Source organism: Entamoeba histolytica, genomic scaffold (genome assembly GCF_000208925.1).
Source record: "Entamoeba histolytica HM-1:IMSS scf_1104750519131 genomic scaffold, whole genome shotgun sequence".
Taxonomy (NCBI): domain Eukaryota; phylum Evosea; order Mastigamoebida; family Endamoebidae; genus Entamoeba; species Entamoeba histolytica.
The window spans coordinates 5,941-21,627 of record NW_001915119.1 but is presented as its reverse complement, the minus strand read 5'-3'; the positions used below and the strand labels follow the sequence as shown (position 1 = coordinate 21,627).

The 15,687-nt window shown below is 26.8% G+C and overlaps 11 protein-coding genes across 11 annotated transcripts in view, besides 1 other annotated feature; 4 read left to right on the top strand and 7 right to left on the bottom strand.

The window, feature by feature from the left end:
• EHI_187800 (uncharacterized protein) lies at window positions 1–1,524 on the bottom strand (the record flags this gene model as incomplete). The annotated part of the gene is made up of 1 exon (XM_001914043.1): window positions 1–1,524. A coding segment is annotated over one exon (1,524 nt), but the record flags the coding sequence as incomplete, so codon positions are not given.
• A 292-nt stretch (window positions 1,525–1,816) lies between these two features.
• Window positions 1,817–2,182, top strand: EHI_187790 (uncharacterized protein; the record flags this gene model as incomplete). Its single annotated transcript, XM_643995.1, has 1 exon — window positions 1,817–2,182. One exon carries the CDS (start codon window positions 1,817–1,819, stop codon window positions 2,180–2,182), a length of 366 nt encoding a protein of 121 aa, XP_649087.1.
• Window positions 2,183–2,281: 99 nt separating this feature from the next.
• EHI_187780 (uncharacterized protein) lies at window positions 2,282–2,680 on the bottom strand (the record flags this gene model as incomplete). The annotated part of the gene is made up of 1 exon (XM_643150.1): window positions 2,282–2,680. The coding sequence occupies one exon, from the start codon at window positions 2,678–2,680 to the stop codon at window positions 2,282–2,284; it is 399 nt and encodes a 132-aa protein (XP_648242.1).
• Window positions 2,681–2,761: 81 nt separating this feature from the next.
• EHI_187770 (SH3 domain protein) lies at window positions 2,762–3,854 on the bottom strand (the record flags this gene model as incomplete). Its single annotated transcript, XM_650927.2, has 1 exon — window positions 2,762–3,854. The coding sequence occupies exon 1, from the start codon at window positions 3,839–3,841 to the stop codon at window positions 2,762–2,764; it is 1,080 nt and encodes a 359-aa protein (XP_656019.2). The 5' UTR covers window positions 3,842–3,854.
• A 519-nt stretch (window positions 3,855–4,373) lies between these two features.
• EHI_187760 (uncharacterized protein) lies at window positions 4,374–5,099 on the bottom strand (the record flags this gene model as incomplete). The annotated part of the gene is made up of 1 exon (XM_643992.2): window positions 4,374–5,099. The coding sequence occupies one exon, from the start codon at window positions 5,097–5,099 to the stop codon at window positions 4,374–4,376; it is 726 nt and encodes a 241-aa protein (XP_649084.2).
• Window positions 5,100–5,393: 294 nt separating this feature from the next.
• On the bottom strand, window positions 5,394–6,299 carry EHI_187750 (uncharacterized protein; the record flags this gene model as incomplete). Its single annotated transcript, XM_643991.1, has 1 exon — window positions 5,394–6,299. The coding sequence occupies one exon, from the start codon at window positions 6,297–6,299 to the stop codon at window positions 5,394–5,396; it is 906 nt and encodes a 301-aa protein (XP_649083.1).
• A 1,711-nt stretch (window positions 6,300–8,010) lies between these two features.
• On the bottom strand, window positions 8,011–8,539 carry EHI_187740 (60S ribosomal protein L18, putative; the record flags this gene model as incomplete). Its single annotated transcript, XM_643990.2, has 1 exon — window positions 8,011–8,539. One exon carries the CDS (start codon window positions 8,537–8,539, stop codon window positions 8,033–8,035), a length of 507 nt encoding a protein of 168 aa, XP_649082.1. The 3' UTR covers window positions 8,011–8,032.
• Window positions 8,540–8,828: 289 nt separating this feature from the next.
• On the top strand, window positions 8,829–9,374 carry EHI_187730 (acetyltransferase, GNAT family; the record flags this gene model as incomplete). The annotated part of the gene is made up of 1 exon (XM_643989.1): window positions 8,829–9,374. One exon carries the CDS (start codon window positions 8,829–8,831, stop codon window positions 9,372–9,374), a length of 546 nt encoding a protein of 181 aa, XP_649081.1.
• Window positions 9,375–9,573: 199 nt separating this feature from the next.
• Window positions 9,574–11,400, top strand: EHI_187720 (DNA replication licensing factor, putative; the record flags this gene model as incomplete). The annotated part of the gene is made up of 1 exon (XM_643988.1): window positions 9,574–11,400. One exon carries the CDS (start codon window positions 9,574–9,576, stop codon window positions 11,398–11,400), a length of 1,827 nt encoding a protein of 608 aa, XP_649080.1.
• A 47-nt stretch (window positions 11,401–11,447) lies between these two features.
• EHI_187710 (F-box domain containing membrane protein, putative) lies at window positions 11,448–12,851 on the bottom strand (the record flags this gene model as incomplete). Its single annotated transcript, XM_643987.1, has 1 exon — window positions 11,448–12,851. One exon carries the CDS (start codon window positions 12,849–12,851, stop codon window positions 11,448–11,450), a length of 1,404 nt encoding a protein of 467 aa, XP_649079.1.
• Window positions 12,852–13,534: 683 nt separating this feature from the next.
• Window positions 13,535–14,387: a repeat region.
• A 629-nt stretch (window positions 14,388–15,016) lies between these two features.
• EHI_187600 (26S protease regulatory subunit, putative) overlaps window positions 15,017–15,687 on the top strand; it is a gene marked incomplete at both ends in the record, with an annotated part of 1,283 nt that continues 612 nt past the window's right edge. The window contains one exon of the mRNA XM_001914042.1: window positions 15,017–15,673. Coding sequence (XP_001914077.1) covers window positions 15,017–15,673 — 657 coding nt within the window. The remainder of the gene's footprint in view (window positions 15,674–15,687) is intronic.

Below are 15,687 nucleotides of genomic sequence, written 5' to 3'. Positions count from 1 at the left end.
CTTGATAAAGTCAACTTCTTTTTTGGTTGTTTTGTCAACAGCAATAAATGCTGTTTCTTTACAAAGAACATGATATTTCATTGATAATTTTTTTGCTTCTTCTTTTTTGTTTTCACTTTCTAATTTTCTGATTTGATTAAGTGCCATTAATTGATGAACAATAATTCCTTTGGTTATGTTAATGCTTTTTGTATTCTTGTATGTGACTTCTTTTTCTCCACATCTTCCTTTTATTTCACTTTCGATATTTTGTCCTTCTTTAATTTCTTCGTTGCATTGAATATAACATGTTGTCATTCCATAGAAATTACTAATTTCTTTTGGTGTTATCTCTCCTTTAATATTCCATTCAACTGTACATTCATTAATAGATGGAATGAGAATACGCTCAGTGATTTTTGAAACTTCTTTCTTCAATACATTTGGGTTTTTAGAAATGGCTGAAATTCCATTACCAATTCGACCTATATTTCTAATTAATTCTACATCACAACTTCTTCCTAATCCAACTCCATGTAATGAATTCTTTTTTGAAAGAGTTCTAATGTATTCAATTGTACTTGTCTTATTATCGACATATCCATCAGTTAATAAAATTATATGACACTTCTCCGTATTATTATCAATCAATGCTTTCAATGGTGCATGCATATTTGTTCCTCCATAATTTGCTTCAAAATGTGAAACAGTTTCTGATGCAAACTTTAATGTATCTTCATTATATTCTGTCATTTCTTTAAATATAAAGTCATATGTACTTCCAAATGAAATAATCTGAAATTTGGAGTTTAGTGGTAATTGTCTTAAGAATAATTGTAACATATTTCTTAATGCTTTGATTCCTTCTCCATACATACTTCCACTTCTATCACAAATGAAGACAATATTAATATTTCCTTCTTTTTCTTTATTGATGAATGTGGATGAAATGACAACTTCATCTGTATCTTCGTCTTTCATTCCAAGTATTAAATCCCCATTTAATGGAATATTAACTTCCTCTTCTCCACTTAATACCCCTTTAAAACTGAATGTGGAACTTCCTGTAACTTTGATTGAATATGGGATTTGTTGTTTTTCATCTGACTCAATCAAGTTAGGAATCTTCATTACTAACTCGTCATCTTGAATCTCCATATGTGTAAGATATTCAATACTAAATGTTACTTCACTATGTTTATTGATTAGTCCAAGTGTAATACTGAATGTTGTATCATCAACTTGTTCCATTACAGCTGAACTATATCCATTTGTTGTTGCATCACTTTGTTCAATTTTAGCTTGTTCTTTTTCTTTTAGTTCTGAATCAAAATCTCCATTAGCTGTTTTGAATGAATATCCAGTAACAGCTGATTCATCATCCAATGTCATAGTGATACTAACATTACAATCATCATTAGAATCATTCAATATTGAGTGAATGGCTTTAACTTTAGCATTGTTACCAACAGTCTCTACTTCAAAATTAACTTCAGTCAGTTGAACTTGTTTTTCTTGAGAAATAACTCTTCCAAAAAATAACATTGATTTGATGGATATAAGTTCTGGAATTTGTCATTTTATATCAGTTTCAATGAGGTTTTTAATAATGAAAAAATCATTTTGTTTTCTTTTTTTTTCTAACACCCTTTCAGTCTTCTTCAAAAACCAAGAGGCATAAACTCAAGTATTTCAATAGAACAATTGATGATTATTTATGATGAAAGTAATGGAATAGCAACAAGTAATGAAAAAAACAATGAGTGATATTGTTATAGTATAATTCTAATAGAATTATAATAAAGAATTAAACACTAAAAACTTGAAAATCAAAATTATGTCTGCTCATTTCTTCAATGTTAAAGCATCAGAAAATGGCACTAAGTTTCACTTAGAAATTGAAGAAGGATTAATGTATGTTCTTACAACGATTTCTGTTGCTAATGGGGAGTGTGTTGTATCATTTGAAATTGAAGACGATGAGAGTGACGAGGATAAAATGAAAGAAATTCATATTGCACGACTTTCTCAAGCAGTTCCTACGGAATCACTTCATCTTGAATTTGATTTACAATATGTTGACTTTGTAGTACGAGGGACTGGTGAAGTATATTTCAATGGCTACGATATAATTGATCCACGATTCAGAGACTATATGGATGAAGATATTGAAGATGGTGGATTTGAAATGAACACAAAATAAAAAATACCATTATTTCATTGATTGATTGATTTGAAATTCTTCTTTGTTTTATTATAACAATAAATCAATTATGATGAAGGTGTTATTGTCTGAAAGAATTTATTCTTCTTTAACACCATTTTGGTGTTGTTCTTTTTCAGAATTATCAACAATAAGTAAAATTACTCCTGCTATAAGAATAATCATTCCCAAATACCATTGTATAGGAATATATTCTCCTATTAATCCTCCAATAATTCCAGACATAATAAATCCTGTTATTGTGGATGTGATTGTTGCTGTAAGAGATGGTAATTCACTAAGTGCTTTTGCAAAAAAAAATCCTCCAACCCCATTGCATCCAAACATTAATACAACACACAAACACCTTATAACAATACTAATTTGACTCTGTGCAAAGGGAATGTATGAAGAGGTAATTCCTTTACTAAACAATCCTCCAATACTCCCAGAAATACCAGAAAGTAATGGATATTTGAATCTCCAAAGTCTTTCCATTAATTCAATCAAAGTTCTTTATTTTGAAAAATAAAAAGAGAAGAAAATGAAATAAAATAATCCTTTAATTCAAATGTGAATTTAAAGTGGAGAAACATAATTGTATGGGAAGTATCCTTGTTGTCCTTTTAATTCTCCAAGCCACCAATCTCCTTCTTTCTTTAGTACTGTAATAATGTCTCCTTCTTTAAATGATAATTCTCCTTGTTCTTGTGCTTGATATTCATACTCACATCTCACTTGTTCTTTTCTTGATGGTGGTGGGGGTGGGGGTCTTTTTCCACTAGATGTACTTACTGTTGTGGTTGTTGTTGTAGTGCTTGTTGTTGTAGAACTTCCTGAAATTTCAAATTCTGATGGCTCATATGTTCCATCCATAACATCACTTGACTTCTTTGAGAAGACATTTGCATCAATAACCATTGAAGATTCTCCTGGAGTAATAATTGGTGCTGGGTCAAGTGCACAAATTCTGAAATTACTAGAAACTTCTGAAGCTTCTCCCCAATAATTATTTAAATGATTCAAATAATCTGTATAACTAACAATAAGAGTCCCACAAATTGGTGAAACAACCTCCTCAGCAGAAGATGTTAATTTTTCAACATCAGCAATAATTTCATTTCTAAGATAATTGTAAAGGTCTCTAGCAACATTGTATTTGTTCTGTGCTTCTCCAAGTCCACTTTGTTTTCCTGGTGGTTTCTTAGAAATGCTGAGGACTGAGTCATGATATCTATCCATATCAACTCTTCTATTGTGACAAATTTCAAATCTCTTTTCCATTACTTTGAATTGTTCCATATAAGTTTTTAATGGAACAATAATATCACTTTCAATTCTTGTTTCATATGTATTAACTCCTTCATCAATTTTTTGGAATGTTGAAATTATAGAATCAATATCAGACTTTGTTTCTGGACTAGTATTAACAACACAATCACCTAATGATGTTAAAACTTCAACTTGCATCAAATTAGTAGCATGTACTGTTGGTGCTAACTTCTTGATAACATCTAAAATATTCTTAAACTTTTTATAAGACTCACTAAGTTTATTCTTAGCATATTGAACATCACTATCCATAGTTTTTTGACCTGCACCAACATGGGTTTTAATTTGATAAAACTTTCTTCCAAATGCGTCTCCAATTCCGCTCATCCCTTAACTAATAATTTAAGATTTAAACACAGTTGTATTGAGAGCGATTTATAGTAATAAAACTTAATTTTGAAAGAAGGATTTATTTTTCGTATATAATAAATAAAACTATATGAAAATAGATTGTTTATTATAAAATAAATTGAAATTCTTAAAAAATTGTAAAAATTTGAAAAAATATTATATAAAAATAGATTATATTGGTTTTTACTTCTTTATATTTTTTTATTTATTAAATTGTAATTAACTTTATCATTATGAAAATTGAAAAAAAAACATAATGAATTATAATTTATTTATTGGTAAATAATTATAAAAGATGAACTAAAAGTTAATTAATTACAGTTCTGATTAATTTCATGAATATCTGAATTAATCTACTTCCTTATTAAATTATTTTCACGAAATGAAGTACTATTCAGTATTTTTAAAAAAAGAAAGAATAAAAATTTTAATGAGTTAGAGAGTAATAGAATAATAATTATAATAAAAAAATAAAATAATAATATAAAAACGTATAATTAAATTGTTATTAGTTGTTAGATATTTGATATAAATAAACACCACCAAGAGCAACTAATATACAAATAACCCAAAAGACTATTCCTAAGTTAGGTAATATCCTAGATTTATTTTTCATTGAATTAATATAGTCATCAACTTTTTTATGATTTTCTTGTAGTTCAGCTAATTTGTTTACAGCATCTTTTGAACCTAATTCTGCTGCTTTTTCTAAATAATGAATTGCTTCTTCTTCATTACATTCAACTCCTTCTCCATTTAATAACATATTAGCAATAACTAGTTGTGCTTTTACATTATTATTATCTGCAGCAATTTTAAATATTTTAAACGCTAATTCTATTTGACCTCTTTGTATATAACATTCACCTAAGGAGATAAGTGATCCTTTATTTCCTTTTTCTACTGCTTTTTCAAACCAGCGTGTTGCTTCATCTAAATTAGATACTGTTCCAAGTCCATTTAAATAGCATAATGCAACACCATTCATTCCTTTAACATTTCCTTGTTGTGCAGCTTTTAACAACCACCCAAAACCCAATTTTGAAGATTTTTTTACACCATCTGCTGAAAAATAACAAGTTGAAACTAATAATTGTGCTTTAGCATATCCTTTTGTAGCAGCTTTTAACAACCATTTAAATCCTTTTGAAGAGTCTTTTGGAACTCCTTTTCCATGTAAATAACATTCCCCAAGTTTAAATTGTGCAATAGTATTTTCTTGTTCTGCAGACATTGTTAACCATTTAAAAGAGTCTTCATATTGTTTTAAAGTATCAGCAAAATAAATTCCTAATAACAGTTGTGAATTACTATCACCACTTGAAGCTTTTTCATGTAAAAGAATTAATTTTTTATTGTTTTCCTTATTTAGTAAGTACTAAGGGAAATAAAATAAAAACAAAAAGAACAAACCATTCTTTGAAACAAAGAAGAATAAAATAAATCTGCTTTTTTTTTAAGAGAAAAAAATAAAAAAAGAAGAGAATGAACATATTAATTATTCTAACTATTTTTTATTAGAATGAAATTATTTAAGAAACACAATTCTTAATGGAGACTCAATCACACATAAACGACAACTCGCTTTTTGAATTGTTTCTATTAATCGTATACATCTACAAAAAATATCTACATTGATAGTTATCAACTTCTCTTTTTGGGGTTCATCAATGGAAACATACGATATTCCTTTAATTGAACAAAACTCTAAATAAATGTCTCGAGCAGTAAAACAAGGACAATTATTAAAAAGTTCAAATGAAGGAGAACTTAATTTACTTGCAACAATAGTAAAAATCATTATATAATTTACAACAAGGTCATTAACAGATGGATCATCCCAAATATCTCTCATACGAACAGAAACATTTCCATCAATATCTGTTTTATATGGAACATTTGATGAAATACTATCAGTTGTTTGACTATTTTGGTTATCAATACTTGATGTTAGTTCAGTTGTTGAAGGTTCATCATTAAGAAGGGTAGTAGAATTTTCTAATAATGAAGACTTACTTTTTATTTTATTTCCTTTTTCTCTTTTTCTATAAACTCTTTTTACAGGTTTTTGTTTAATAGCTTTTTTTTTTAAGACATTTGGTGAAATAAATTTAAATTGTTTAGAAGGTTTTTTATTAGCTTCCTTTTTAGAAACAAGTAATCCTTGTTTATGTTCTATTTTTTTTTCCAATGCTTCATATTTTAATTTTGCTATTTTAATGTCACTTTCATATTTCATTGAGTCAGTAATAATTCGTTGTATTTCTGTTGTTTTATTATTAATTGCTTTTTGATACGAACCAATAATTTCTTTTGCTTCATCATTTTCTTTTTTTAGTCGTTCATTTTGTTGTGTAAGAATGGTAATTTCTCGTTCTGCAACTTTATGTTGAACATATTCTTCCAAACTAATAGTAGTTTCACCTATATTCATTCCTTCTAATTTAATTTTTTTTTGTTTTGATTTTCTTAGTTTCAGTATTTCATTTCAAATTATCACTAGAACATTTCAATAGCTAAACCCTCAATTTCACCCAAAAAAATTTTTTTAAAATTTTTAAATGTTGAAAGTTTTTATTATCTATTAATAGAAATACTTATTCAATTGAAAATAATTAATTCATTATTACAACATTTTCTTTTTTGGTAATTCTTTTTTTAATTAATTTATTTTCCAATTTAAGATTTAAAGTATTTTTGATGTACCTCTCTAATATAACTTAAGTTTATAAAATAAATTTATTAAATATGTAAATGACTTTTAAATTAACTTCTTTTATTGTAAAAATACTTTATTTAAAAGACATATTAAAAAATTTATTGGTTATAATTTCAAGATATTTAAAAATTAAATAGATTATCATTAATATTAACTATTTTCAGTATTTAACTAATAACCCAATCAATTTTTGGTATAGTTTTATTGAATTTATTATTTTTATTATTATCAATAATACTTTATCATTTTTAATATAAGTTAAACTTTGTGTCTATTTAATTGTATTTTTATAATATTAAATTTACAAATTCCATTAATTGGCTTTGACTTTTATAAACAAAATTTATTAATAAATTTTGTTTTTCTTTTTTTTTGTTTTATAAATTTTTGATAAGAATGAATATGAATATATTCAATTAGACAATATTTTATTCTATCCAATACCCAAATGCTTAGTTTTACATTATAAAAATTAGAATTTATATGTTGAATTACATTACTCATTATTTTAAAGTATTGTTAAAAAATAATTCCTGAGATAATTAGTATTACTTTAAAAATGAATTAAATAACTCATACCATTTATTATATTAGTTCTTAGGAATAGAGTTATTTTATTTTCTTATTAGCATTTACAAACTTGTTAATAATTCATTTAATTCCAACAATTTAATTTAATTGTTTCATGCTGTTTCATTTTTATAATCACAAAAAATATTTGTTCCATTAAATAATTTAACTTCTCTCTCTAACAAATTACTTCTGGTTTGACTTCTTAGTTATTGTATTTAAAATAATTTAATAAAAACATACTTTAGTTAAACATCTAACTTAGCTCATGGTGATTAATTAACAAATATAGTTAATTATATCAATAATAAATAACACTAAAAGATTAAAAAAATTGTTTTATTGTTATAATCTCTTTTATATAATTATTATTAGATTAACACTCTTTCTTACAATTAAACATATGACTTAGCAACAACTGAATAACAAAATCATTAATAATAATCAAATATATAAAAATCAAATGATGTAAATAATATTTTATTACAAATTTAATTACATTCAAAACATTGTTTTATTTATCACTCATGCATATTAGACTTGGTTTTTCTTATTGAACTCTCAGAAGTATGAAGTAAAAGGAGTTCTCCAATCAACTGTTTCTGTTGTTCGTAAAGCTGGTTTAACTCCAGGAGGATAAGTAACAAAATCACCACAAATAATGTTTAACATCCTTCCATACTTAACCCATTCAACTAATGCATCTTTTTCCATATCAAAATTCAAATTGATACCTTTATTAATTTCTTCCATTGAATTATTTCTTAGAATTAATGACTGAAATAAAGTTACCTTTTCGTTATATTCATCATAATCAAATAAAATCTCAAAAAGTAATTAAATTAAAAAGAAGAAATAACAAAAAAAATCCATGCAATTTATTTAGTTTGTTTTCCCTTATATTGCTTAGCTGGGTTCTTCTTAGCACAAACTTTACCGAAATGTTTGAGTGCTTCTCTGACATTTCTCTTTCCTCTAATGAGGACAGTCTTTCTTCCAGTTGGTGCTTTAAGTGCAAGTTCATCAAATCTTAAACATTTTCCACCAGCTTTAGTGATGGCTGCTTCTGCTGTTTTGGTGAATTTAAGAGCACAAACATTCATTTTTGGAACTGGATATCTACTGTCGTAAGTAACTGTATTGACACAAACTGCAGTTTCTTCTGGGTGTTTCTTCATAAGGCATGCTAATTTACTAGTTGAAACAATTGGTCTATTAACACGACTTAAGCAAAGTCTGTGTAAGATTGTTTTAGCAAATTTAGATTGTGTTCTTCTGGCAAGGAAACCATAAAGGCGAACAAGAAGTTTCATATAAGCGTTGTTTCCACGTGCGGTCTTTGATACGTGTTTACGAACATGATGTCTGTCTAAATCAATGGCCATCGCTTTGTTCTGCACATTTCATAGTTCTTCAGGGTTTTTTCTTTTTAATAATAATTTTATATAATTTTTTATAATAAAATTGGATGCAATAAAACTCCTATAAACAAATTTAGGTAAATTAGATGAAATACAAAGGAATAATTAATGTAATAAAATAATTAAGAGGAAGTAGAAAAAAAACACAAATAAATCTAAACCAGATAATAGCAAAAGAAAAGTTCAATGGGTCAGAATAATTTAGATAGAAAGAAATGGTTAAAAAGGAAAAAAGAACTTGTAAACTGAAACAATGAACAAACTGTTTATTCGAAAGGCAGAACATGAAGACCTAAGAAGAATTAAAGAACTTCACGATGATTTACTATGCGTTAAATATGGACATCATTTTTATGAACAACTTATTAGTGGACATGGATATACATTACTTGTTGTTGTATTAAATGGTCAAATAATTGGGTTTGCAAGTTTTAGAATTGAATGGCTTAACCAAAAAGAAGAAATTACTACTCAAGCTGGATTACTTACATTAGGTATAGACAAAAAATACCAAACACAAGGAATTGGTGGATATCTTTTAGAAAAAGGTTGTAGTTATATGAAAGAATTAGGAGTAAGTTCAATTTATCTTCATGCGTTAGCATCAAATATTCCTGTTCATTCATTCTATCAAAACCATTATTTTGTTCATGAAAATACAGTTAAAAATTATTATCATTTCGATAAAACATATCAAGACGCCTTCGTTTTTAGAAGAAGATTTGATAAAAAACTACATTCTCATTTTGCATATTGGATGGATTCAGTCTTGGAAATCTTTGAAACCTGTTGCTGTTAACAAAGCTTTGTTCATTTCATTTCTTTCCTTTCTTTCAACAACTTAATTTATCCTTTTAATAAGAATGTCTTAGTTTCGTTTTTCTTTTTGCTGTCAAAAGAGACAATTCTTTCACTTTCTCATTTTTCTTTATTATTTGTTTAAATAACACAAAAATAAACTTTCTTAAAAGAAAAACAAAAACTTAAAAGAATAAAAAATGACTGAAGTTATTTGGGGTACCACTATCCAATACAAAGAAGTTAAGAAAACTATTCAACAATTTCTTTCTTCTCCTAAGTATCACCTCCTTTTGGAAAATTCATATGAAACTCATTTCATTGATATATATTTACCTGATGTATTAGAATTTGATAAAAATTTACATAAATGTACTCTTGAATATCCAACTCAAATATTACATTTATATGATCTAGTTGCAAGTGAAATGGGATATGAAGAAGTTGAAGTTCGTGTATTTGGATTATCTCAAGTTAAACGTATTAGAGGACTTTCACCAAGTGATATAGAACGATTGGTGAGTGTTCGGGGAATGGTTACAAGAGTAGGTAATATTATTCCATCAATGAAATCCGGTTATTTTAAATGTACTGAGTGTAATTATAATGTTGATTTAGTTGTAGATGTTCGTGGTACATTAACTGTTCCTGCTAAATGTCCTCATTGTAAGAAAACAGGAACATTGCAATTAATACATACTTTATCATATTATATTGACAAACAAATTATTAGACTTCAAGAATCTCCTGAGGCAATTCCAGCAGGTGAAACTCCACAAACTCTTCATTTACTTGCTTTTGATTCACTTGTTGATTCCGCAAAACCAGGTGATCGTATTGAAGTCACTGGAGTTTATAGAGCTGATCCAGTCAAAATAGGAGTTTCACAAAGGACAGTGAGAGCAGTTTTTAGGTCTTATATTGATGTCATTCATATTAAAAAATATTCAAAAGAAACAGAAGTTGATATTGATTTTACAACATTAATTAATGATGATTGGTATGAAAGGTTAACTAGATCAGTTGCACCTTCTATTACAGAGATGGACGATGTAAAGAAAGGGTTATTATGCCAATTATTTGGAGGTTCAGCAAAAACATTACAAGATAATCAAAAACTAAGAGGAGATATTAACATTTTAATGCTAGGTGATCCTGGAACTTCTAAAAGTCAATTATTAACATTTATGCATAAAGTTGCTCCACGTGGGATGTATACCTCAGGAAGAGGGTCAAGTGCTGTTGGGTTAACAGCGTTTGTTGGAAAGTCTGAAGAAGGAGGAACTGTATTAGAAAGTGGGGCATTAGTTATGAGTGATAAAGGATTATGTTGTATTGATGAATTTGATAAAATGACTGAAATGACACGAAGTGTATTACATGAGGCTATGGAACAACAAACAATTTCAGTTGCAAAAAGTGGAATAGTTTGTTCATTAAATGCACGTACAGCAATATTGGCATCAGCAAATCCAAAGGAGTCAAGGTATAATCCCAAACTAAGTGTATTAGATAATATTCAAATGCCACCATCATTACTATCACGATTTGATTTGATTTATCTTATACTTGACCAACCAAATCCCGAAAGAGATAGAAAATTAGCCCGACATATTATTTCATTGTATTGGGGACATGAAATTAAAACTGATGCATTAGATATTTCTACATTTAGTTCATTTGTTAGGTATGCTCGTAAACGATGTAAGCCAGTTTTAACAGATAATGCAAGGACTGAGTTGGTTAAAGGATATTTAGAAATGAGAAAGATTGGAAGTGAAAATAAAACTCATAAAACTATTTCTGCTACAACAAGACAGCTTGAATCACTTATTCGTATTTCTGAGGCTCTTGCAAAAATGCAATTAAGAGAAAAAGTTGAAGCAAGAGATGTCAAAGAGGCTATTAGATTAGTAACGTCAGCTATTCATCAAGCTGCCACAGACCCAGAAACAGGAATTGTTGACTATGATCTGATTCAAACAACAAAAGGATATAGAGAACAATCAGTTATTGAAGAGTCTTAAAAAAACTATGAAGAGTTATAAATTTAATTCAACATTTTAAATAATATTTACTTGTGTGGTAAGTTTAGTTTTTTACCACGTATTACTGCTGGTGGTAGAGTATCCATTTCTTGTTCATCAAAGCTTGAAATATCCTCTTCATTGTTGTGTAGCTTGTAATTATTACTTTCACTAAATCCATGAGTTATACAGCACCCAATATGAATTGCTAGACTAAAGAAAACAATACTTAATTCTAAAAAGAAGAAAGGTATGAATATATAGAGAAATTTTACATCAACAAAACCATCTAGTTTCATTGATAATAATATAAGAAATATTGCTAATGGGATTGAAACATAGATTAATAAAAATAAAAGAAATTGGTTCATTGTTATTGCTTCACTAACAGTTTTTTTTTCATAACATGGAAAAAGTAAAATGTAGCAAGGAAGGTCTGACACTAATAACTTGTTACTACAACATGATAAATATATCGTTGTAAAACTAAATAAAATAATTTCATAAATTGAACTGACATATAAGGGTAAAAATGATGCATAATATGGGACATATTCATCTCCAAGACTTGCTAGTGCAATAAGTATTATAGAAGCCACAATACTACATGATGGTATTGTACAATATAGAACTTTAGTAAATGAACATGGTGCTCGTTTATAAACAGGTAAACAAGTAAAATTTGCACAAGAAAATACTGCAAGTACAGCACAAAGAAATGGAGGAATTAATACAAATATAAATCCAATGATATTACTAACATAACATAAGACTAGTATATAAAAAAAGAAAATAAGTATACTAAAGAATGACATCACACCAATATATGGAGAAGAATATAAATATATTGAAGAAATTAAAATAACAGAAACATTTTGTTGTGGAAGATAAGCTAAATCAAAAAATGGTCCATAAATATATCTAAGACCAATAATTGCAAGATATGGAAAAAAGGTTTTTGTAATTATTGACACTGAAAAGAATAAGAAAGGAATAATACCTGGAAACATAAACACCCTATCTAACCTTAACACCAATAATATAAGAAATATAATATCACAAAAATATGAGATATAATCCCATGATATATTTAATAATATTGTTACAAGTACCCAAACAATTTTTTTCCCTCGACGGTGTGGTAATGACTTTGATTTATCCTTTTTTGAAAGACCAGTCGTTGTTGAATAATTGTCTTTTGGCTGAAATTGTTTTATAATAACATAATCTTCTTGGTACTCTTTAATAAGTTTTTTTTCATCATCTTTACTATATCCTAATATATGGTGCCAATAATTTACGTCGTTAATTAATGGTGAAAATTTTTTACATGTCAATGATAAATTTAATACATCTTTTGGCTCTAATTCAAGTGCTATATGGCTTAGTAATTCCATTGATAATAAATCGAGAGTAATTTCTTCCTCAGTTGAAGATAGTGGGGATTGCATTAAATTTAGTGATTAAAAGTTTTATTAACAAAGTATTATTTTTGAAACTTAGGAGAAAATAAATTATTTTGGAATTTTGAAAATAAAAAATTGATAAAAACAATATTAAAAATATTCATTCGTTGAGTAATTCAGTTGTGGGATTTTATTTCTGTTTTTATTATTTAACTTGTGCACATCTTCTTGTTTATTTATTTAGTTGTTAATTTACTTATTTCGGGAATTATTATAATTTGGTTCTCTTCCTTTTAAGTAGTTAGTTATATTTACTTTCAATTTAATGTACGTGTTCTTTTATTGGTGTTTTGTTATGTTACAATTATATTCCTTGATATTATTTTTGAATCGCCATGTCAAATATATTATTTTTGATTTATAGAGCATTAACTTTTTTTCAATTAAACTAAAACTAATTCTCTGACTAATTGTTATAACGGGACTTTTTGTATGTTAGCTTTAGTATTATCTATTTCACTCCTATTGAGTAAATTTAACTTTCTTTGAGGAGGTAAATATCAGATTTTTCGATCTTTTTTTGAGGATTTTGATGTTTTTCTCCTTTCTTATTAATTTTTAAATATACTTTTGCTTATCTTTGTATAAATTCCCTGGTATAAACTCTTTTAACTATTCAATGCTCTTTTATTATCTCATGTTTCATTCCATTTTAGTTATTGTCATGGTGTTTTTCTTCTCAATTCATTTTAATATTTAATTTGTTTATTTGTTTATCTAATTGTTTAGATGATATATCAATAGATAATACAAATAAAAGTGGAGATAGGCTGTCACCTTGTATTATTCATCTTTCTACATTAATCATACTATCACTTTCTTGATTATAATACAAATTAAGTTGTGTATTATTTAATATATATGATATACTATTAATTACTACTAGTGGGATATTAAAATATATTAAGCATTGTTTAATCCATTGGTGGTTAATACTATCATATGCTTTGGAGATGTCATAATATGTTTCTACCCACTTCTATTTATTCTTTATTAATAATTGTTGGTTATAGTGTTGTATAATAATCATTCTTTTGATGATATGTATATTTTTTATATCAAAATTGATTTAATGAAAGTTGTTTTTCAATTAGATTTAGCATTAACTGGCTTTCTATTTTCATTTTTAATATTGATGTATACACTTTTAACAGACAATTTAAACAAGTTATTTGTCTGTATTTCTTTTTGTCTAATTTATCTCCTTTCTTATATATTAATATTATCCTTCCTTGAATAAAATGAAGAGGTATTTCATTATGATTATTCAACCATTCATTAAATAATTTTATTAAATATTTCATTGGTTGTTCTAAATATTTAATCAAAAATCCTTGTATTTTATCATTTTCAATTTAATTTCCAATTATCAATGAATTTAGTATCATACTTTAGTTTATCATGAGTGATTATTGACATACTATTATTAATTCTATCTTCAATTAATATTTCATATAAATTAATATTCAGGAAATCTATATTAGTGTTAGTTTCATAGATTCATTTCCAGAAATTAATAGTTATTGCTCTTTCTTCTTCTTCTCAGTCTATTACTTTTGTTTTTCTTTTTTGGTAAGATATCATGTTTTTCAATACTGTTGATAGTTATATTGTTGTTGTTTTATTGATGATTTAGATTGTTCATAGTTCTATGATTTTAACTTTTCTTTTAGTATTTACAGAAATAGTTGTGTATTTCAAGCACATCATTTCTTTTAGTTGTTATATGTTTTGTTATTCTTATTATCTTTTAATATTATTTATATCATTTTATGTTTTGTTATGAAACACATTTATATTACAATAACATATATTCTCTCTATTTAAGATGATGGTAAAGTAATTATGATAAAGATTGATTAGATGAATGGAATATAATATATATCATATTGTTGTAATGATTTTTATGGTAATAATTATTATATCTCTAATTGTCAAAATAATACATAATTCAAACGATCATTTAGTCATTTAAGTTACTTGATTAGTATGGGTTATATATTGTTTTGTTATGAATGTTTATATTTTTAATGATATTTCTTGTGATGTTTCATAGTTTTTAATTCATATAAAAAGAAAAAAATAAAAACTTCAAAAGAAAAAGAAAAAGGACAAAAAAGAGAGAACTACAAAATTAGTAAGTGAGAGGGATGGAAATAGAGAGACAAAGTGAAGAAAGTGCAATGGTCAAATATTATAAACACAAGATAGATGAAATGACATATGAGTATTGTACAGAGTTACAAAATCAACGACGATTAATTTCTAAAAGAAATCAATTAAATGACCAAGTAAGACGAATGAAAGAAGAACTTCAATTATTATCAGAACCGTCATGTTCAGTTGGGGAAGTTATACGAGCTGTAGGAAAAGATAAGGTATTAGTTAAATCAACACAAGAAGGAAAATATGTTGTTAAAGTCGAAGCAGGAATTGACATAAGAGCATTGAAACCCAACCAACGAGTAGCACTAAAAAGTGATACATATAGTATTTGTAAAGTTCTTCCAAATCAAGTAGATCCATTAATATCATTAATGAGAGTAGAAAAAGTACCAGATTCAACATATGATATGATTGGAGGATTAGATCAACAAATTAAAGAGATAAAAGAAGTAATTGAATTACCAATCAAACATCCTGAATTATTTGAATCACTTGGAATTGCACAACCCAAAGGTGTATTATTGTATGGACCACCAGGAACAGGCAAAACATTATTAGCAAGAGCTGTAGCACATCATACGGATTGTACATTTATTCGAGTTTCAGGGACAGAATTAGTACAAAAATATATGGAGAAGGAAGTCGAATGGTTCGA